Source organism: Corvus cornix, chromosome 1 (genome assembly GCF_000738735.6).
Source record: "Corvus cornix cornix isolate S_Up_H32 chromosome 1, ASM73873v5, whole genome shotgun sequence".
Taxonomy (NCBI): Eukaryota; Metazoa; Chordata; class Aves; order Passeriformes; family Corvidae; genus Corvus; species Corvus cornix.
Window position 1 is genome coordinate 101,696,060 of NC_046332.1, and position 22,731 is coordinate 101,718,790.

The window sequence follows — 22,731 nt, forward strand, 5'->3', positions numbered from 1 at the left end:
TGCAAAAAAGCTTACAAGCCTTTCTGCCCGTTTTCCTCACTATACTTGACTTCAGCATTTATCTAGCAGTAGTTTCCATTGTTTTTCCTTAGGTGTTGAAAGGGTCTCTGATTTTGACAAGATCTTTTGATTGTTCGTAACGAATTGTCCGTGTGTCCACAGGAGATGTTATCTCCTTAATGCTAAGCTTTTTCAGCCTTTTTCAAGGTAGCCTTTGCACTTTGGGTGAGTTTGGCAAGCTTCTTTATGGGTGTTTGGGCAATGATTTCACAGATTGTTACTTATACTGAAGCTTTTTATGATGATGTTTTAACATGAGAACAAAACAGAGTTGTATTGCAGAGCTTCATAAATTACTCATTTACTGAAGAGTAAGTAGCAGCAAAGAATTGATGTTTGCTTCTTCAAAGAGTAAATTAAATCCTGTCTAGCAACACCTTGTGGAATTTTCTGTAATACACATTTGTTTGGTATGAATAATACCCAAACTGAATTTTTAGTCCAAGAAAAAAAGGACACCAACCCAACCAGTGGGGATTTATTTTTTTCTTCAGAAAAATCTTTAATTTCTCAGTCTGTGATATGCTGTTAAGAGACTGAAATTTAACAAAGGTAGGATAAGGATTCTCTGTATGAATTGCAAACTACAAGATTCATGCTTCTGTGCAGACTTGGAGAGTCCAGCATTTTAAATGGCTTCAAGTTCCATTATAAAATGTCAGTGTTTTTCAGGGTTTTTTTTAAAAAACCCTCATGTTTTAATCCATATGTAAACTGCAGCAATGGAGAGACAATTTTTTGTTTTATAAAAAAAGGCTTGGACAGATTGCAGAAACCTTTCCTTCAAAGGTTTGATTTTTAAGGCTGAGTTTCAAGTTACATTTAATTTCAATTTTGCCTGTGTATATACACATAGCATTTTGAATAGATTTAAAAAAAACATGCATTTTGAAATACATTGGACTAATAATGAACTCAAGCTTATAAATGAGTACCTTATTTTAAGTCAGTGAAAATGTACTCTCAGGATCAAGATATGCTAATGGATACGCTGCTTGTGTAAAGTATTATTTGAAATAATTAACAACTTCATTGCTGAAGTAGTCTAAAATGCCCAAACCACAAGGATTTTGCACGATAAAAGTAGTGTTGGCCTTTAATATTCCATGATCATCCTGTATTTTCATTCCCACGGGATACTGGTGCAGCTCCTGTGCAAAACATGGCATTTCCACTTGAGCTAAAAAGCAGCTCCTCATTCACTCTCACTAGGAGTAAGATTTAGATATTATTTTCAGTTCAACCACCAGAAAATGAAAGTTTTAGGAATAGATGAGTATTTTGGTTGGCCTGGTTCCAGCCCCGGCCACATTTCAGTGTGGATATCCTGCCTCCATCAAGCTCTTGCAATATCAGTTGCTTGTAGGTTAGGGGAGTTCAGGACAATGTCTCTGCTGAGTGGACAAGAATTAGAGAGTCTGGGTTCTATTCTCTCGTGTCCTGGACCTTCTCTGTGTTATGTCCCTAGGTGTGCTCTTGAAAGAGATGAGGTGAGCAGGAAAACGAACAGAAATCCTGGGATGACTAGTGCCTTTAAAGAACTATACTTGCAATGTATAGCACATATAGTGCTAACCATCTGTAGGATGGGCTTTATGAAACTCATGGCCAAGAGAATGAAATGCTCTTGGCAGTGACATGCATCAGAAGAAATTTGGATAGCCCTTGTGGGAATTTTCTGCTATTTACTTGTTTGAATGGGGCAGTGTGACAGCTCCGTGCTTGCCATTTTACTTGCTCTTACTCCCTTGCTTCCACAGTCAAGATTTGAAAAGCAGATAAAGCATCTATAACTCAGTTCTGTGTACTTTGAAAATTTCTGTGGGTTTTCAGGTTTTAACAGTGATATTTGGCAAGGCTGTGCATGCAGCATTTCAGAGAGTGACCTGCTGAGTATCTGTCTTGCCATATCCAGATGCAAACTGATTATGTACAAAGAATGTGAAGCAGTTCAGTGAATAAGTGGATTTAGCAAATGTATGTAACAACCTCTGACCTAATGCTGTAGGCACTGTTATAATGAAAATAATTTACTTGGTGTGGCAATTACCAGATATTTCTCAGGAATGGGGCTTCTTAAACTCCCCTGTGAGACTGACATGAGATCAAAGTGTAGCTTTTCCACGTCACATGCAAGTAAATGATTGAGTAGCCTTTGTATATTAAAAAACAAAAGGTTGAGCATAGGGGATAGCATTTCTTTCAGGTATATTTCAACGGTTGTAAATACTAGCATGTATCAGCAGCCTTTATTCCCTGGCAGACTTTTTCTTGCCAACACTCCTTAATAATTGGAATCTTTTGATTATCAGTGCTGACTCACATGTCCTCATAGCTGCGTAATTCAGATCAATGTTTTTGTGACTCGTGGTATGCTGGCATTACCAGGCTTCCCACTTGAAGAGAAGTACTGGATGATTCACATGCTTGGGTTTCCTCAGGCATCCACAGCTCACTGTTCTACAAGAGAGAGGACTGGACAGACCCTTGCACTGACCAAGTGTGACAGCCCTGTTCCAGCCCTGCTCCTGCTCACAGGCTCTTTACTGATTGAAACCACTTGTGTTACAGGTTGGCGTTACTTTTAACCTCTGCTAAGGAATCAACATCTTCTAGTATATAAAATGGTTTTACTGTTAAGCTTAATTGTTAGAGTTGTTTGAACCTGGTTTTGTGTTTGTCTGATGCAGTTCTGTCAGTGGTCAGTGGCTGCACATGTGTGCACGCACAGCGGGCCCTGAATCATGAGCCTGGTAGTTCTCGGTGTTGGCATAAAATGCCCTGCTTGGAGCTGACAGAAAAGTGTCTCCCTGTTCCCGAAGTGAAGTGCTTTCCCCCCAGATATGCAAAGGTGAGATGGAGCACCAGTGCAGGCAGATGTGAATGGTTCTGGGTTGTGGCAGGAGGAGGGAGTTTAGGGAAACCCTGATGGTGCTGTCGGCAGGCTTTTGCCTAACTCAGGGGGGGTTGCTCTCTGCTGCTTTTAGCACTGTCTTTGTTATGTGAAGTTGTGAAGCTTTGGCAGTTTATCTGTTGCTTGCCTTGCAATTTAAAATTAACGGTTGTCATAGGTTAGCAAGCTGGTGTTCTTAAATGTAAAGTGATGATCATGCAGCGCTTAAACTATGAGAATGTATTATAGTTAGGTCTTTAAAAATATACTATGTACGCATTGTCTTTTGTGCATAAACTAAGCTGTTTTAAATTTTGTTTTAGACATTGGAACCCTGCTTGTTCAAAATGGCTTGATTTTTAGTAAGCATTTCATGTGATGTTTAAAAAAAGTCTAAAATAGATGAAACATCTGTTTTTAAAAGACAAGATGATGGAATAAAATAAATAGTTACACTGATAGGAAGGAGCAGAGGTAAAGAACCTAATCCATGGCAAAGCCTCTTCCTATGTACATCTGGGTATGTAACACCCCAGCATGTTCCTGTTGTCTTCCCAGTCAGTAATCCTTGATGTGTTGTTTCTTACTTTGCTTTAAATATTGAAGAAATAGATGTGTAGCCCTGGGCTCCAAGTCATTTTACAAATGTCTGAACAATGATCCATTGAGAGAGAAATACCTGTTTAAGAATGTAGCAAAACTTGTCTGTAACAAGCAGATCAAAGAGTCTGTAAACACAAATTAAAAAAAAAAGAAAGGGTAAAGTGGGTCAGATGCATGACACAATTTTGAGATAAGCTGTTGATAAGCCACTGCTACAAGTATTTGTTTTTGAAACTATTATAAGCAGCTGGTTGAAGGGAGCCTTAGGTCACTCTGTGGTTGAGGTCTGAACAGTGGCATCAGAGTTGGTCGTCCTCGGGAGAGCGCTGGGTGAGGCGTGCATGGGTAGCGGCAAAAGCTTTTCAACACCTTCCCTAAAATTCAGAGGCAGTTGATAAACTGGAAAATATTTCTGTGTCATCATAGATTGAGCAAGGACAAGTAAAATAGCTGTGCATTCTGGGGTTGGGCTGAGATGGAAACTGTAGCAAGAAAATTTCCTTTAACATAGGAGCCAGTGATGTTCATCTTCTTTTTCTCTCTGAATGAGGTGACTGCACTGAACTCACACGTGCTCTCACAGGGTCCCGCATGGAGGTGTGAGCACCTTTGAGCTGGGTTTGCACATGAATGACCAGCAGTGACCATCTATGTGGCAGGTAGCAGCAGGGTGACAGAGAATGGACAAAACTGTGTGCTAGCCTGATACAGAGGCTGCCACAGCAGTGTTAATGGCTGAATGAAAAAGCAGAAGTCCCAGGTCTACCTTTGCCTTACAGGTGAAAACCTTTCCCTTGAGGCTGCAGAATGGCCATTTCAGCCTGTCCACAGGATTAGGGTATAATTATTTCTGATTATACTTCTTTTTCTACTTACGGAAAACAATCTTTTTCTACTTACGGAAAGCAGCTCATATTCAGTTTTTGAAGTTTAGTTCTTGCAATCTGAATTAGACCTGCCCAGTGTGTTTGCGAGGTCAGTGCTCTTGGAGACTGCAGTGGAAACTTGTCTGGAGAGAGCTGGGGAGAGCTGGAACAATGTCAGATTGTGCTGGGAAAAGCTGCTTCATGTGGGATGTCTTCAAGGAGCAATTATAAAAATAACACTTGCTGTCAGCCAATAGAGCAGAGAGTGAGTGGTTAAAAAGTACAAAAATCTGCTCTGTGTTCTAGTATCTGAAGATGTAGGGCTTTTCTATTAGAAGTTTGCATGGAACACAGTAGTTTAAAACAGCAACTCTTCTGAACAGAACATTTCAGATTTTAAGATTTATGAATCAGAGATTTGTTTTTTAATAATTGCTAAAAAGTATATATTTTTACAACCATAGAAAAACTTCTGACCTGTCAGAAGGCGTGCAGGCTTACAGATTTTGCTCTTTCTCTCCTTCTTATGGATGTTTGGTAGGGAACGTGGTGCAATTCCTCTACAGAACAAGTGTGTTAAGGCTACCTGCTGAAAATGCATTTTCCACTCAGCATAGTGTTCTTGCCTCACAAACCATTGAACAGGGCAATTTTCCATGACTGGAATACTGCTGCAGGCCACCTGATCAGGAGAAGGAGTCGATGAGGCCTTCTACAGACAGCTGGAAGTACCCTCATGATCACAAGCCTTCACCACTTTCTTCAACCACTCTGGTATCTTCTGGGAAGACAGCATAGCTGGGCACACCGGCCAGGAGAGTCCTGCAGAGCTATCAAAAACTATCCTGGTGATAGTTTTTGACAAAAGTGATGGAGAAGCCAGCATGGAGAGGTGTGATGCTAGATCTTGTACTAACAAACAAAGAAGGACTGGTTTGGGATGTGAAGGTTGGGGGCAGTGACCATGACATGGTGGATTTCAGGATCCTGTGTGGAGGAAGCAGGGCGAAAAGTAGGGTCCCAGCCCTGGATTTCAGGAGAGCTGACTTTGGCCTCTTCAGGGAGGAATCCCATGGGTTAGGGCTCTAGAAGGTATGGGGTGGGTCCAAGTGGTTAAAGTTCAAGCATCACTGCTCCAAAGATGACCAGGAGACTGGAGCATCTCTTAGGAGGGGACTGAGGCACCTGGACCTGTTTAGCCTGAAGAAGATGGAGAGGGCATTTTATCAATGTAGGTAAGTATCTGAAGGGAGGTGTCAAGAGGATGGAGCCAGGCTTCTTGGTTGTGCCTCATAACAGGACAAGGGGCAACAGGGACAAAGGAAAACACAGGAAGTTCCATCTGAATATGAGGAAAACCTCTTTACTGTGAGAATGGCAGAGAACTGGAACATCTCCTTCTCTGGACATGTTTGAAACATTCCTGGGCACAATCCTGTACAAACAGCTCTAGGTGATCCTGTGTTAGCAAGGAGATTGGACCTAGAGGATCTCCAGAGGTCAGTCACTTCCAACCCCAGCCATTCTGTGATTCTGTGTGATTTTTGGACTAATTCTGTTTATCATCCTGAGGTTAGATTTGGCAAGCAACATCTGTAACCTACCACCATGAAAAAATTATTTCCAATACACTCTTCATTACACTTTCCTTAAAAATTTTGCTGTCACTGGAGGATTACAGTTTTCTGCTGGAGAATTAAAAGAAAAATTGTAATGTAATTTGACAGCCTTAAAATGCCTTGAAATATCAAGGCATGCAAGTTGTTTTGATTTATATGTGTGCCTGTTCAGCAGTGCACAAGCAGAAAATACCAGTTCTTTCCTTGCTGGCTTGCTGAAAAGCATGCAGCCCAAACTGACAACAGTTTTAAGGATTTAAATGAAAAATTACCATATCACATTCATATGCAGTGTCTTTAATTTGGATGGATCTTGGAGACTCCTAATAGTGTCTCATACAAAGTAGCTTAATTTCAGAATTGCATATCACTAAGTGTAATCTGCCCATCAAAAAGCTATGTGCACTGACCCTGTGAAAGGTAAAACCAGGAAACAAAAAAATAGTACAGTGTTCAGTTTAAGCTGCTGGGGAAATTTGAGTAGGCAGCGTGTTCTGAGGATTTACTTTTGGATAAAGGCTAATCTGCCACTAACCTCTGTGGTTGCTGGAGAGAGGGACTGTTCTGTTGGCACTTCTGAGCAGGGTCCTGATGCAGACAGTGTGAAATGCTGGCTGGAAGGAACCCAAGACCATCTCCTTTAACTGGAGAAGGAACCTGATGAGAGTAAATACCTGTACCTGCAATTAATCTATATAAATACCCTTAATTAATTGTGTAATAAATTTGACTACTCTGTCAGCTTCCATCTTTTGCTTGGAACCATTAACAAAGAACTCAGAGTCTGGTTGCGCAAATAACAGAGAAGCTTGTGTCTACAAAATTTATTTCTATTGTTATCATCAAAAAGCAAAATTACAGAGAGGCAGTTTCAGGTTGGTTGGCTGTATGTGTGCTTGAGAAACATCACTGTATTTTGAGGGATGGTATATCCTTGCTAAAAATTTTTAGTCTGCTTGTTCAGAATAAAATGTTCATGTTTCCATATGAGGAGCAAGCAGAGCATTTGCAGCATTAAACAGCCTTAATATTTCAAAGTATAGAAAATATATGGAAAGTTAACTCTTCGGGAAGATAGTAGCATCTATGTGAAAGTCCAAGCTGCTCAATATTGCCTTTTTCCAGCAGCCAGCGAGAGGAAACACATCATGGAAATGGTGTTGCTCGGTGTCAGCAAGCATAGGCACAACAGGAAGCGTAGCCATGACAGGAAAAGAGCCCAAGAGGAGAAAAATCCCTATGGGGTACATCCCGGGACACCCAGGGGCTTTGTGTGCCATTTCTGCCTCACAGCAGGGGCCATCCCAGGCACTGCCCATGGGTCACACAGGAGCTGAGCACCCATGGCCTCCACGGGAGGGCCTGGCTGCCGGTGGGTGCCCAGCTTTTGCCAACTGCTTGGTTCAGCGCTGGCATTTTTTTAACAAATGTCTCCCATAACAGACCAGAGCTGTGAACTCAGATTGAATTTCAGCTTGGTTGTGCCTCTTCTCCATCTGCTTCTCCCTAGGCTGTTGGATAAGCTGATGGCTTCTCACATACCTGCCATAGCAGCGTTGTCCCCAGAGCTGCCAGAGCCTGGTGTGCCTGGGAGGTTGTGCCCATGGGGAGCAGTCTGAAGTGCAGCTGCTGTGCATGTTCTGTGTCTGGGGTCCAGTGCAGTCGCCTGTGCTCCACATCACTGCACCAGGCAGAGCCAGGGCTGCTTGCTGGGGAAGGACCATGCAGGAGCGGGTGGTATGGGCAGTGAGACTGAGTGAATTGGGAGCATCCAGGGACAAGGGGAAGAATGCTGCTTTGAAGCTCAGAAAGGGTACCAGTAGTGTGCCCAGACATCCATCTATCTGGGGCGCATCCCAAGTGCCTTGCTTTCCCGCCGGAAAATAAAATAAGCAAGGCCAGTGATAGAGGGAAGGGCAGAATAAAAAAGGCCAGAGTAACTAAAGAAAACAGCAGAGGAAAGAGAATGGCAAATGCTGCTGGTTAATTGAAGCTGTCCTTATACAGAGACTCAATCTTGCTTTTCATCAAGCAGTAAGATAAAAAAACTATTTGATGTATCTTGTGACCAAGTCTGAAACCTGTAGGAAGAGAAAGTAGCGAGAGCTCATTCAGCTCAAAGCAGAGGCCACATCCAGAGAATAAAGGGCTTGCTTGAAGACATTTGTCTTTGATTAGAAAGAATTACCATTCCAAAACATTTGATTTTTTCAGTAATTGTTTGACCTGACATTTTCCCACTGTGTATGTACGTGTATATATACATATAAAAATAAATCAGAAAAAATAGACTATTCAGTTGTGCTGTTTGCTTATATGCAACATAATACTTTCTGTCATGCTGTTGTAGCTTGGGAGCCAATCCACGAACGTGGCTTTCCTGAAGCAGCCCTTGCCCATGGAGAACTGTCACAGAGACTGCACCTTGCCAGCCAGGAGACATTGCTAATCTAGGTGTATTTTCAGGAAAACAATTTGAGATTTCCTTTTATGTCTGGGGCAAATAGGCTTTGTTCTAACCCCAGTGCCTGTCTGAGGTTTGTTTGTGAACGTCTGGGAGCTCCAGCCACGGGAGAACTGGCGCTCGTGCTTAAAACCTTCTGATACCTGTTGTTTGTTTGGGCGTTGTCTGAGTGTGTGAACATGGTGCTCTTTGCTTCATAAAAGTGGCAGAATGTCATAGGTTAGCAAGCATAGTCCCGGAAGGGACGTCCTTGCTAAGGGGTGCTTACAGTTTCCTCTGGGAACTGATAGAACCTATCAGCTGGCCAGTTTGAATATGGACAATTCTCTAAGCCACTTAAAGTTGTGATCACCTCTGTGATCCACATTTAAGAATAGGCAAACTCCCCCTCCAAGCTCTCTCTCGTTTCCGGCGCTGGGACAGGTGGCTGCGGGGCCCGAGCAGGGCCCAGTGGGCCCGGCCAGGCCCTGCTTGGGCCAGGCCGGGCCGGGCCACGGCCATCCTGAAGCCATGGACCTGTTCCAGCCATGGAACCCGCCCCCCACTGCCTTGCCGTGGGCAGCCGGAGCGGCTCGGCTCTCCCCCCTCTCCACTGCGATAAGAAAATTCAACATTCCAGCTGCAAAGCTGCAAGGCCGAGGTGAGATTAACCCTTTTTATTGCTGTGAAGAGCTGAAAACCTGAGGGAAGAGAGAGAGGAGATGCTTAAAGCTGAAATTCTGTTGTGAAGCTATGATATATCAGAGTATCCTGTTGTAATTTCATGAAGATATGGGGGGTGGAGTGTTCAACTCGTGAGCAGAAGCACCTGCGCTGAGATAGGCAGATGCTGACGCAGCTGTAATTTCATGAGAAGTTTGGACAGGGAGAGATGAACCAGATGAGGACTTTTGCTCCAAACGGGAAAGGAGAAAACCTCAGTCCCTAGAGATGAACCAGATGAGGACTTTTGCTCCAAATGGGAAAGGAGAAAACCTCAGTTCCTAGAGATGCTCCCAGAGATAGTCCTAAAGATGAAGATGATGAAGACCCTTTGCTCCCAGGGAAGGAGAAGGGCCTCTGTTTTTGTTTCTGAACAGCTCAACCTTAAAATTGTACCCCAAAAAACTTCAAGAGTGGACCCTCGAAAGCAGTTGCGGGAAAAGCTGCAAGTCGGGGGAAAGGACTCACACGCAGGCAGAGAGACTCCTCTTCCTAAATGGACTGAACAATATTTGGAAGTGGGCGGCTGTCTCGTTGTGATAATGTTTTCATAGCATGAGCAAGAAGAGACTTCTCTTTCTAAATGGACTGAACAAGGTTATTATGGAAGTGGTAAACAGACTGAACATCTTAAGGGTTGTCTTTTCACATTGTCAGTGGGAGAAGGGAGGAAGGTGGGGGGAGGAGGAGAGTTCTGAAGGTGGTATAATTTTTTTTTCTTCTTTTAGGTCTGTTAATAAACTTCTTTATATTCTTTCAAGTTTGGTGCCTGCTTTGCATTTCTCCTAATTCTTATCTCACAGCAGATAAACAGTAATGAGTATTTTGGACCAAACCACTACACAGAGTGAAGCAAATAACAAAGTTAAATTTCAGTGCTGAGACCATGGTAATTTTTCACACAAGAAATAGTGTTTGCTCAAGTGGTGTGCTGGGGTCTTTTATTTTGTTTATGTTCCAATAATGGTAGTTACCTGAACTGTTGTTGTTAGGGCTAACATTAAGTACAATTTTCTAAAGATATCACAGCTTCTGTGGTGGAAATGTTTTACTAGACAGGGTACTTCAGAAATTCCTGTTTCACCTGCGGTTAAAATCTTACATAGTATGAAAACCCCTAACTTGCTTAAGGATGGCAATGTTAACTAGCAGTGCTTCTGAAAAGCATAGCAACTACCAATCTGTCTCTGGTGTACTAATGTTCTGAGTTGAAACAAATATGCGTAGTAGAAAACTTCAAATACAACAAGCGTTTTGTGGGGGTTTTTTAAGAGTTTTTTCTTTGTTTGTGTAGAGATGTTGACATCTCCTGGAAGAGTGAAATGCATTTAACCGACAATGTGTCTCTTCTCTCTTAGATTACAGAAGTTTGTGGAGCCAAGCGCGTGGGTTATTTTGGTCCTGCTCAATTTTATATTGCTTTGAAGTTAATTGCGGCAGCACAGTCAGGGTTCCCAGTACGGATTGAGAGCATTAAGAATGGTAAGTAGCAAATTTTGCTTGCAGTGCTATGCACTTGTTTCTCACTTTCTTTAATGCTTGTCAGCTCTCCATGGTGGTAAACTCTTTCTTCTTATGTTTCTATCAACAATTTTAAGGAGCAGAGAAAGAGTGGAAGGTAATGTTACATGCACTAAGTGAGTGGTAGAAAATTGCAGTGAATTACACATATGGCAGATCTGTGATGACATCCACCTCTGGAAAAGGCATTACAAAGGAACGGCAGGAATGACAGATGATCAGTGTGGGAGAGGTATTTCTCTCTCGCCTTCAGCCTCTAGTCTTGACAGCTGTCCAGAGTAAGAGCTGATAGGTGCTTTGGGTGGAGGCACATGGTGGGGGACATGGGCAGGTCAAGAAGTCTCTCTTTGCAGGGCAGATTGTAACACTTGTCTGCTTCAGCAAATAATCCCACTGAAATAAACGGGTAATGCTGATAAAATCATAGTGCTTACTGTGAATAGGTATGAAAATGTGTATTAGATGTATTTTAAAACAGCTTTATTCTTCCCGATGAATTGACAGTAATATTAAATGTACCATTTTTTGTGGAGAAGAAGGCTTTTTGAAAGAGTCTTATCTAACTCAAGCGATGAAGAGAGGAAGCAGGTCCCTTCAGCTGTGAAACCTTGATAGTACCTTGGAGGGAACTCTGTGTTCTTGCCCTGGTGATGCACACTCTGCCTCAGCAGAGCTTGGGCTTCAAAACACAGGGCTTTTTGCTTGAGCTTGAACAGGTTTGAACCCTTAGCTCCCATATCCCAGGTGGGCATTCAAGCCATGTCCTGAGGCTGTGCTTGCACCATCTCACTGGATGGAGGAGCAATGCAACCGGCTGCTAGATCAGAGAGAAGGCCGGAAAGGCAGGACCTACTCACAGTCCTGCAATCAGGTCACTGCTCCCAGCATAGCTGTCCCTGGTAAGGGCAACGAAATGTCAAATTCATGTGTGTTGCAAGGCACAGGGAGATGGTTCCCAGCTCTGCCCCATCCCAGGGAGGGAAGGCCAGAATGACAAGCACATGCTGACCTGTGTACGCTGAGCTCCCACGGTGCAGAGCTCCTGACCAAGTGGAGGGGATCAGATGCAGCTGGCACAGTTTGGTTCATTGCCTTGCTGGAACAGGACTTTGAATCAAGGGTGAAGAGGAGTGGATTTGTCTGTCAGTTTTCCTTACAGACAGTTTGTGCACTCTCTCTTGCATTGCTGTCCTTTTTAAAGATGTTAATTAAAAAGAAAAAAAAAAACAAACCAACAAAAAACTCTCAACAAACTAAATTAGAAATCTGAACTGAGATTTACTCGGTTTTACAAGTTCAGCATATGCAAATAATCCACAAATCTAAGTGAAAACAGGTTCTTGCAGTCCTTGTATTGATATCCTGCTTACTTACTGTTTCAGTACAATTTCTGTACAACTGCTTCCAGTGCTAATTACTTTTTTTCTAGAAAATATATGAGTGCCTTTAGAATGGGGTGAGTAGTGTACCAAACTGCAATTGATTCTTTTTCTTCGTGGTTATGGATGAATGGCTTTGCTTGGTTTTGAGCATTCTGTTAATTTTAATTGTATTGATCTTGTAGGGTGACTGTGCTCAAAAATAAATGGTGTTTCTGCAAAATAATTGAGAATTGTCTTAAAGAGTGACAAAGTGTCACTCTCTTGCTCTGCACAGCAGATGCAACATGGGACCTTTTGACACAGCTGTCTCTCTAGGCCTTGGTGTGATCCCTGAACCCTACCATTTTTGATTTGTTCCTTTTATGATGGCAGCATTAAGCGTACTGTGATCCTGACTGATTAATTCATCCGTCCCGCAGTTTCTGTGGGAAACTATTCTTTTCATTACAGGCAAGGTTTTGAAGGCAGGAAATGAGTTTGCTGCTTGCTTTAATAACATGCACAAGGCTTATTTCTTTGTCTTTCTCTTTGCATGAAGAGATTATATATTAAGCTAGTGAATGTAGCTTTGTGTAACATTCACATTTTTATTAAGACATAAAATAATCAAAGGAGTCCCACACTTAAAAATGTTACAAAATATAAGTAGCAGTCTTTTATAGATAAACTTTTCATTGGTTTTACAAGACGATACTGCTTAAATGTTCTGTAGTCTTCTTATGTCTGTAGTCTAAATTGAATTTTTCTCTCTCTTCATAAAGAGTTGCCTCTGCCGCGATTTATGGCGCTGAAAAATGACACTGAAGTACGATATGGGACTCCAGCAGAATTCCACGGAGTTAAATTTCAGGTTCCACATGCAATTTTGGAAAAAAATTCTTACAAAAGAACAGATGAAGGGGACAAACAGGTAACAGGCTTGTCTCCTTCAGGCCAACATGTCATTATGCATCCTCCTTTTGGGTCCAGTCCTGTAAATGATTAAACTCACAGGGGCTTATTCAATTTTCCAATACTAGGCAGGAGATGAACTCCTGATGTGCAAATAATCCCCATCACGCTTGTATTCTGGTTTTGATGCATCCCAGTTGCTTCCCTGAAGAAAATTCTCTGTATGAGCTAGTATAAAGCTGTCAGCCCTGTAATATTCTGTGTAAGTTCTTTCAGTGTTGTCCTCCTACTTAATCCAGCACTGTTTCTTGGAGAGGAATAAGCAAAAGCAGCAAAGAGAAATCTGTCTGTGAAACAGAACAGGAAAGTGAGTGATTTCCCATGGCCAATATGGTTCTTAGTCACTCTAGAAATACTCAATTGGAGATGAGGTATTGAATCATGAGCCGCTATTTTTGGGTGGGGTAAGGCCCCCAAGTTTTCTTTCATTTCTCTCTGCCCAAGGAATAGTCCAGAAGAAATCTGCTCTTCTTTTGTCCTGAGTGAAACATTGTCCCAGCATCTGTTGTTCTGAGATGCCAGTTTCATAAAGCATCCAAGGGACATTCGTATTACCTGTATTTAGGACAGTAGAGAGCACTTGTTCAGATACAAGAAGCTTCACAGTGCCACATAATTTTCGTAAAGACTGATTTGCATAATTTTCCCCAGGCTTGACACCTTCTCCTCTGGTACTGTATCAGGTCATGTTGTAAGTGCCTGATGGAAGCACTTTTATCTTCCCAAAACACGTGCTCACGTTTATCACACGGTGCGTTGGCATCAGTAACAGCATTCCCAGCCTGAGGTCAGCCAGCAGGAGCAAGCTGATGACAAGATACACAGGTGGAATAACAGGATGAGGAAGATGAGCATGTATGCCTGTCTCTCTGTGTACTGACACCAGGGCAGAACACTGCCCTCAAACCCCTGGCTCCATCTGGGTTATCTGTGTTGTGTTATATTTTCCTCTTTATTCGGTAAAACCTTTCAGGCTTCTATCCTTTTCTCAAGCAATCTCAGTAAGTCAAAGGAAAGAGAAAGCTTACCCAGTAACCCTACAGATCCACAGTGTTTAAAATACTGATTCAGAGATATAGTTTAATTTTTTTGTACATTTTTTTTGTACGAAAAATGATCTCCCACAAAGAATGCACTCACACTATGCAAATTTAAAGCTATCCACTCACATTGAGCCTTCTACATATACTACTTCTGGCACCTTTGGAAGTAAAATATATTGAGTGGATCATTGTAAAGCTTTGCTATAGTACTGCCATGCTTTACCCCTTAAAGGCTCAGTACCAAATCCTGTCTTGTCTGTTTTAAGCCTTTTCTTGGAAATAAAGGGCCTAAGGACGCTGCAGTGTTGGTTTCTTGTTTGTCCATCGTATTGTATGCACTTGGACCACTTTGCAGCATTACTTGGTTATTTCTTACAATTTTTGTCTCAGAAGTGTGTTTTATGTTGGTATGTTTTTGAAATAGGAACCCAAGTCTCCTCCGATGTCTCCAATTTGCTCACCTCCTGCTTCTCCATCTACCTACCAGAGAATACCCCTAAGTTATGGATATGGTAAAGCAAGAAGTGGGCTGGAGCAGCAGCATGGAGGTAGGATAAAAATGGCAATACACATTGTATTAATATATTTTTTCTTTTTTTTTTCCCTTATCAGAAGTATCCAAATTCTAAATGCAAGTGACAATCAGCCTAATGATTTTAAAATTCAATTAGACTTGTGTTTTGGAAAATTATTTGATCAATTTATTTTGATTGTTCAATCCTGTCTTCCTCTTCACTTTCTATTAAATTAGATTTATGTGTGACTGCTCACAAATGCTAATACCTAATCTCTGACAAGACTATATGCAATATACCCCAGTGTCAGAGAACCTGCAAATATTGTCAGAGTGCATCATGGTTTTGGTTTCATTAGAGGGGGAGAAAAGCCTGCTCCCAATTTCAGTAGCCGCATATTAATTTTCAGATTGGAAGCAAACCTTCCTTTGCAGGAAAGGATAATAATATCTCTGGTTTTGTAACAGAAATAATGGTAGGAGAGTATAAAAGCAGCCCCACAGTGTAACTTAGGCAATTCAGACAAATACGAGGCACTGCATAGATGTTCTCTCCTTCATTTTGATGCCATTAGAGTAGGAGGCAAAACATTCAGATTTTAATAAGAGGCTAATGGGGCAGAATACAGTTTAACTATGGCTTTACGAGTTCATTTTAACAGTAAAGCACCTGTGCTCTCATAATTGCAACATGTGGTGACCAAGTTGGTGGCCATAGTAGGCACTGGTGTATGCCATCATCCCTCTTGCTTTACATTAGTGTGTTTGCAGTGAGTGAAGAGTGAAGTATGCTAGTAATTCAGCTTTTGTCCTTATTTATAAATGAGTGAAAAAAGAGCTATTCAACATGTTGAAACTCAGTACACCTGTGATAAGAATGTGTTTGACGCTATAAAGTGGCCTCCACCTGAAAATTGTACCAATACTGAGTCACAGGCATTCCCCTGCTGCTTAGGTAAACTGCAGCTTGTTCAGAGGCAGGATTAATTCTGAAACAAGCACACTAGTGTGGTTGTTTTCTGGTACAATGCATGTTCTGCCCCAGTGAAGAGGATACGTGGCAAAGAGGCCACACTGTGGTGAGCCGGGCAGGGGGCGTCTGTCGGGATCGGCTGACCAGGTACCTGTCAGGTGCTCTGCTGGTTTCTGGGACTCTGTCCCAGATCTGTCAGTGCTATGAGGGAGTATTTTGGGTGTTGGGTTTTTTTTTTTCCTTCTGAATTTGGTTGCAAATATAACTTCCGTGAAATTTCTCATGGACTCAGCAGCTATGCAAAGTGAGCAGCTGGACTGGACACTGCTGTCCCTGCTCACTTTGCATAGCTCAAATTTTCAAGGTAATAAAATTGCTCAAATTTTCATTTCATTGCTCAAATTTTCAAGGTAATAAAATCTTAGAGGTATAGAACAATGGTTATTTTTCGGAGAGGATTTCTTCCTGTTTTCCAGAACAGTGATCTGTCCTATTTTAATCCTGCTGGGAATACTTCAGCCAAACATGTTCTCAATGGCAGTGAGCAGTTAACATTTTATGGCCTGTGCTGTACCAAGTGCCAGGCCTAATGCAAGACCTGCTGGTTCTTCCTGTACGTGACTGTGTACATTTTTCTTTATAGTTTTGGAGGTTTTTCGTGCTAGCAAGCACACAGCAATGTGGCTTCATGCTTAAATGTCCCCTCTGAGGGCATCTAAATGTATTCCACATTCCACCTTCCTTCCTTTTCTTTTTTTAATCTGAAATTAGTAGTTACTTGTGCAGGAATAAAAATAGATACGTATACAGGATAGGAACCCTTAGGAAAACAAGGGGGTTAGGGGTATAATTTTTAAGGTCTTCCTGAGCTCAAAATTTTTAAGATTTCTTGGTCTCCTTTTTCATCATGAGTCATTAAGGTTCTGACTGTCTAATGCAGACTTTGTAATGGTAAATTTTAAATAGGCTGGCAGCAGTTCTCAGCTCTGTAAAAGTTTGAAAGTGAGTTGCCTTTTTGTTTACATACTTGCCCTATTTTTAAAACATTGTTCCTAAATGTGCTGTTGTGTCACTGCTTACTGTATTTGCTGCAGTGGAGCCTAGGTGACTTATTTTAGCAAAAGAAAAAGAAATTGTTACTTTCCTTCACTAACTTTATTCCAAACAGTGCCAAGTGGTGTGTCATGTATTTTGATTTTCAACAGAAATTAGGGAAGGGAGAGGAAGAGTATATGGAAAAGTAATGATATGCTACTTGATAACATTGTCAAAACAAATTTTTTTGCAGCTCACTTGAATTACTTCTTCTTATTTAAAATATATCTTGTGCTATATGGGGCTATACATATATAAAACGTATAAATGCATGGACAGGCTATATAAATGTATATTTAAACATGATGAACACTGATTTCTGTTATCTAGAGTATATAACTGGCAATGTCTCAGTAATGTCTGAAGAATGATGCAATGGGAAAGACAAGTATGTGGCTGGAATTTTGTTGCATAAGACAAAATGGACTTTGATACTGTGATACCAGGTTCACTTGGTAGATGCTTGACAACACGGACTTTGATGCTCTGATACAATGTTCACAAGCTACACTCTTGATCTTGTGGTATTTATCTACTTCCTTTAGCCTAGCCCTAATTTTTTATTATCCCATAATTTATATATTTAATTTTAAATGTCTAATGTAGCTCCTTATGAAGTCAGACACTCTGCTCACCAGCAAGATGGACCATCATCAGGGAATTATGGAGCCAAATCTGCACCCACCTGTTCAACTCCTAACCGGGTAATGAATTGCATATTTTTCTTTAGTAGTACTGCTAACAAAATAATAGAGAAGTTCTTTAAAAAGGCAGAAAAATTCTCGCTTTGAAAGTGAAAAGTGTTCTTAATGGTGTTTTTAGACTGGAGACTGAAGCGTGCTTTTTTAGTATATGAGGAAAAAAAGCTGATGGGATGGAGAAATTAAAATAAATAATTAAATTAATTAAATTGCTAACGGTAAGTAGAAGTAAACCCTTTTCATATAAAGTACATGTGATTTCACAGAGATTCCTTCTTGATTTAGATTCCCATCTGTAACACGTGCGTAGTATTTATGGCTAACATTCTGCATATTTTGGTTTTTTACCCCAAATGGTTAAATTGCACCTTAAAATAAATTAATTTCTGGGCATTTGTTTGTTTTTATGAAAATGGGTCTTATATCTTCCTGCTGGTTGCAAAAGCAGATCTTTCCTGTGTTCCAGTATGCCTGCTGTGCATTTATTATGCAAACAAGTAGTTTGCCCTAAGGAAGGGCAAAACTCTCTTAAGCAAGAGATTTTTCTGAATAAGTAAGACTCAGAGACTCTACATTTTCCTGTGTGCTTAGCACCTCACACCCACAATAAAATGTCACCTGAGCTTCCAAAAGAGATCTACAGGTAGTGTCACATAATTTGTGCTAACTTGAAATGAAATTGGGTGCATTTGTGTAGCACTTTGAAATGAAAATTAATTTACGGCTTCATGATGTTGCCTGTTTCAGGGATCTTTTGATGTATTTCAGAACTGGTGTTTTGCATTTGATTCTTGGGAAATAGACAGGTATGTCAGAGAAATGGTTTCACAGCTGATTGTTGTTCATTCTTGCCCTCCCTTTTTAAGACTGTTATCATCCCTGCTTAAATATTGAATACTAATTTATTCCATTTTAGCAAAGTCACCAGCTGTATGGGCAGCCCTCTTGTAGATACCTCCATCCAACCTTGCAAAAGTTACTGGGCTCCCCTTAAGCAAGTTAATCAGAGAGCAAAGACAGAGCAAAGATGTAATTGAATTAAATACCCTTCTCCTCCAGAATATTCCTTTACCCAAAGGAGGATTTTTACTTGAACCTTGGGAAGTGACAGAAGTCTGAGGGGGTCTGTAGGGGCTTGTATGTCTCCCTGAGTTGGCATAATGAGTGCTGAGTTACTGGGGTGAGCAGAGGGTCCAGAAAAAGTGGAATATCTCCATAGTTACAGCACCATTCCTAGATTAAATATGTAGTTTCACAGCAAAGATAAATTTTCTTGCACAAAGCTGCATAAATGCAGCTTTAGGTCCTTTACTGGCTCCATCCATTTGAGGTGTACAGTGTGCAGTTCAAGGTCGTAATGCATGGCAGCCAAAGTGGACCCCCAAAATGAATCTAGAGGTAATAAAGTATGACTTGGACTTCTAGTGGTCAGCAGTACCAAGATTTCCTTTGAGCTTTGGTCATATAAAACTTCCTTTAATTGCCTGGGTAAAGATACATAATAATAGCCTCAGTTTTTCAACAGGTAAGTAGTGGGATGGTCATCAGTGTGGCCATTTCTGCTTCTTGTCTTCTGAAAATTTGTCTCTGCTAAATAGAAGAGTGTAAATCTGGTTTCTTGAGGTTTCCAATGCCCTTCTGGTGCCCTCCCTGTGGCTGATGCCAGTGTCCCTCCCATCAGTCTCTTTCAGTGGAGCGGGAGCAGCAGGACAGCAGCACCCAGTACTCAGATGACCCTTGGAGGATAACGGAGGAGCAGCGAGATTACTACATTAACCAGTTCAGGTCCCTGCAGCCCGACCTCAACGCCTTTATTTCAGGTAATTTTTACCAAATACTGTGCACATCAAGTAGGGGGACCAGGCTGGGAGGTGAGAATGTTAAGTAAATAAATGCTTTTTTCTCTGGCAGTGCATTTTTAAGAGTTGATTGTATCTTCTTTTAAAAGGCAGACTATTCAAACCAATACTGTGACCCTTACATTTCCTCTTAAATATCCTGATTTTAGAGAAATAATTACATCTAAGAAAGAAGTGTTGGCAATTTGGTAAAAATTAAAATGAGCTCTCTGTATTTGATGTGCTGTATTTGTGGATCACACCTGCAGTGTATATTGAGTTGAAAAACCCCTGAGGGCTGTGCTGGCTTATCCAGCAGAACTGTGGCAGTGTCCATCTGGTGACAGTGAAGCATGCAAAACTGCCCTGTGCAGTCAAGCCTGAGGGTTTATGGTTCTGGGGGACTGAGATTTTGACGTTTAGGTAATTATAAAACAATCCTGGAGAGCACACACATCGTAGAAGTATTGTTAAGAGCATACTTAGATGGCTCTGATCATAGTCAGATTTCCATCCTGAATAGAAGGTCCAGGCTGGTTGTGAGAGGAGACTTTGCCGTGTACAGACAGTTGGTCTGGCAAGGAATATGTCACAAGTTTTAAATTGAGGAAATTGTAATGAGCCCTGCTGTATCACCGGGGCTTGGATCCAGCCAGAAGTTTACAGAAATGCTCTGCTGCTAACTGAAGTTAGTGCTTCAGCAGTTCTTCACCTCCCTTAAGTCTCCTTTATGCAGTTTGCTTCAAAGAACAAATGGTTCTTCAGTGTTGGTTCTTTCCCCAGTGGTTGCCCTAGGGGAAGAGGATTATCATCCCAGAAGTCTGTGCTTTGCTTCCTTTTGATTTGTAAGCCTGTACCCAGGAAGGGCTTCCAGGGTACCCCTAACAGCCTGTGCATATGAGATGGTGAAGAAGTGGATTTGTTAACTAGAAGTATGAGAAGGGCTGCTATGGCAGGGTGAGTGAGGATGCCTGCAGTAGGACAGGAGCTGTGTGCAATCTGAATCTTCTGCAGTTTCTTTTTTCTTTTTTTTTCTCTCATAAAATTTTCACTGCAGGGAAAAGTCATAGTTAAAACAGCATCTTGGGAGAGCAGTGCAATTGTCAAAGCACTGTACTGCCATACACATGGCTTCTGGTGAAGCAGGGCTGTTTGTGCCTGTTATTTCATCATTGGTGACATACTTATTATGCAGGTTAGAGTTACTAGTACTAAAGTGGGTTTCCCTTTATTTATTTTTCCCATATGGAGGGAATAGAGAATTGAGGTCAACAGCTTTGTCGGGCTTTCTCTATCATTTACTCAGAAGGAGACAAATGGTCCAACATCTCTAGTAGCATCTGATTAATCTGAGCATCTCTCACATGTAAATTAACTGTCTGCTTCTGGCACGTCAGACCTGGTAAAAGGGAAGAATTTGGAGAATTAATTTCCAATGGTTGATGAGGCATGCTTTCCCAACAGGTTCCGTAGCAAAGAATTTCTTCACAAAATCAAAGCTGCCCATCCCAGAACTTTCTCACATCTGGTGAGTACTGTAATAGTGTTGGGGATGCATATCATGTTTGTTTTTTTTAAATACACTTAATTCAACAGTTCTTGTTAAATTTTAAAAGTGTCTTCAATTACAATTACTGCTCTTATCTCCAGAATCACTTTGAGGCCCAAGCAGCAGGGTGCTCATTGATCTTCCTGACACACTTGTTTTCTGGAGAGATGTTTGCCTACTCAGCAGGACTGGGAAGGTTTGAACGGTGACGTAGCTGAGAGCTGTTCTTAAGTGTATTGTAAGCAGCATCATTAGCTCAAAGAACTGGTATTTTTCATGAAATGACACAGAGGAGAAGCACCTCTGGAATGTTTTAGATGTGTTGTTGGTTTTATGTTTCTGTCTCTGTTCTGTCAAAGGAGGCCTAATTAAACAACTACATAATTCATTAGTGCTTTTCTAATGAACCAGTGCATTTACTTTTAATGAGCTTATTGAGAAACAATTGCAGATGGAACTGTACGTGATAAAATTTGACAAGAATTCTTTTATATTTTCATAAACAACATGGTGCTTTGTAACTTGTTGTCATCCTTGCATCTCTGTTAGGGGGAACAAACAGTTTTAAACATGGATCAGAAATGCTGATAGTGATTTTATTTTTATATATGCTTTTATGAAGAGAGATGAGACGAAAAGCTTGCAAGAGCCTAAACATCTGTCAGGGTCAAAGGATATGTCTGGAATCTTTTCAAAGCGGATTGTCAGTTGTGAAAATAAAAAAAAAAACAACAACTCAAGAAACGTGGTGGTGGGGGAAGTGAATTTTGGAATTTAAATTTAAGATTACTTAAAAAGAACGGCTTAACCTAATATGGTGGCAAAACAGATTTTATTGGTGATGCAACTTGTTCTCTGTCCAGAATTTCAAGAAAAGTATTACCTTCTAGTAGATAGTTGTAATTTTGTGGCAGTGTGATTTATCAGGTTGTGTTGCTCTGTTAAACACATGGGATGTTTCAGTCCTTGTCACTATAACCTCAACAACTTGAGAAATGCTGGTTACTTTCAAAGAGCAAGAAATTATATGTTTATTTTAGACCATGTGCCAAAGATAAAATATTACTCAATTTTTGCAGAATTAATTCACAGAATTGAATTATTGAATTCAGTTTTAGTGTTTGTGAAGTGTGCTAGAATTAGAGGGAACTGCTTAGTGAGAAGTTAACAACAATATTTAAACTTGCTAAGAGCATTAATTTTGCTCTTTTTTTAACGTTAGTCAGTGGTGCTAAAGTCCATATTTAACTTTTTCTTCTTGAATTGTTTTAAGATCGTGCATGGATTAGCCAAAAGTGCTTCCAAATATTGGAAGGTTAATTTCACCCTTGGAACAATGTGCACTTGCAGCTCAGAAGGCCAACTGTGTCCTGGGCGGCATCAAAAGAGGTGTGGCCAGCAGGGCAAGGGAAGGGATTCTGCACCTCTACTCTGCTCTGGTGAGACCCCACCTGGAGTGCTGCATCCAGCTCTGGGGTCCTCAGCATAAGAAGAATGCGGACCTGTTGGAATGAGTCTAGAGCAGGTCCACTAAGTTGATCACAGGGCTGGAGCATCTCTCCTATGGAAACAGGCTGAGAGACTTGGGGCTGTTCAGCCTGAAGAAGAGAAGGGTCTGGGAGATCTTCTACCAGCTTTCCAGTACCTAGCAGGGTCCACAAGAGAGCTGGAGAGGGACTTTTCACAAGGGCATGTAGTGATAGGACAAGGGGGATTGGGTGTAAGCTAAACTAGGGCAGGTTTAGATTAGATATTAGGAAGGAATTCTTTACTTTAAGGGTCATGAGGCCTTAGAACACATTGCCTAGAGAGGTTGTGGACTCCCCATCCCCGTAGGTGTTCATGGCCAGGCTGAATGGGGCTTTGAGTAACCTGGTCTAGTGAAAGGTTCCCTGCCCATGGTAGGGGAGCTGGACCCAGATTATCTGTGATGTCCCTTCTAACCCCAGCCACCCTA

At 41.3% G+C, this 22,731-nt stretch overlaps 1 protein-coding gene across 3 annotated transcripts in view; it reads left to right on the forward strand.

The window, feature by feature from the left end:
• Nucleotides 1–22,731, forward strand: part of REPS2 (RALBP1 associated Eps domain containing 2) — a 93,239-nt gene that overhangs the window by 24,421 nt on the left and 46,087 nt on the right. For all 3 annotated transcript variants that reach the window (XM_039550942.1, XM_039550938.1, XM_039550933.1), the window contains exons 2-7: nt 10,566–10,689; nt 12,872–13,020; nt 14,529–14,652; nt 17,293–17,390; nt 19,069–19,207; nt 20,690–20,753. In XM_039550942.1, coding sequence (XP_039406876.1) covers nt 10,566–10,689; nt 12,872–13,020; nt 14,529–14,652; nt 17,293–17,390; nt 19,069–19,207; nt 20,690–20,753 — 698 coding nt within the window. The remainder of the gene's footprint in view (nt 1–10,565; nt 10,690–12,871; nt 13,021–14,528; nt 14,653–17,292; nt 17,391–19,068; nt 19,208–20,689; nt 20,754–22,731) is intronic.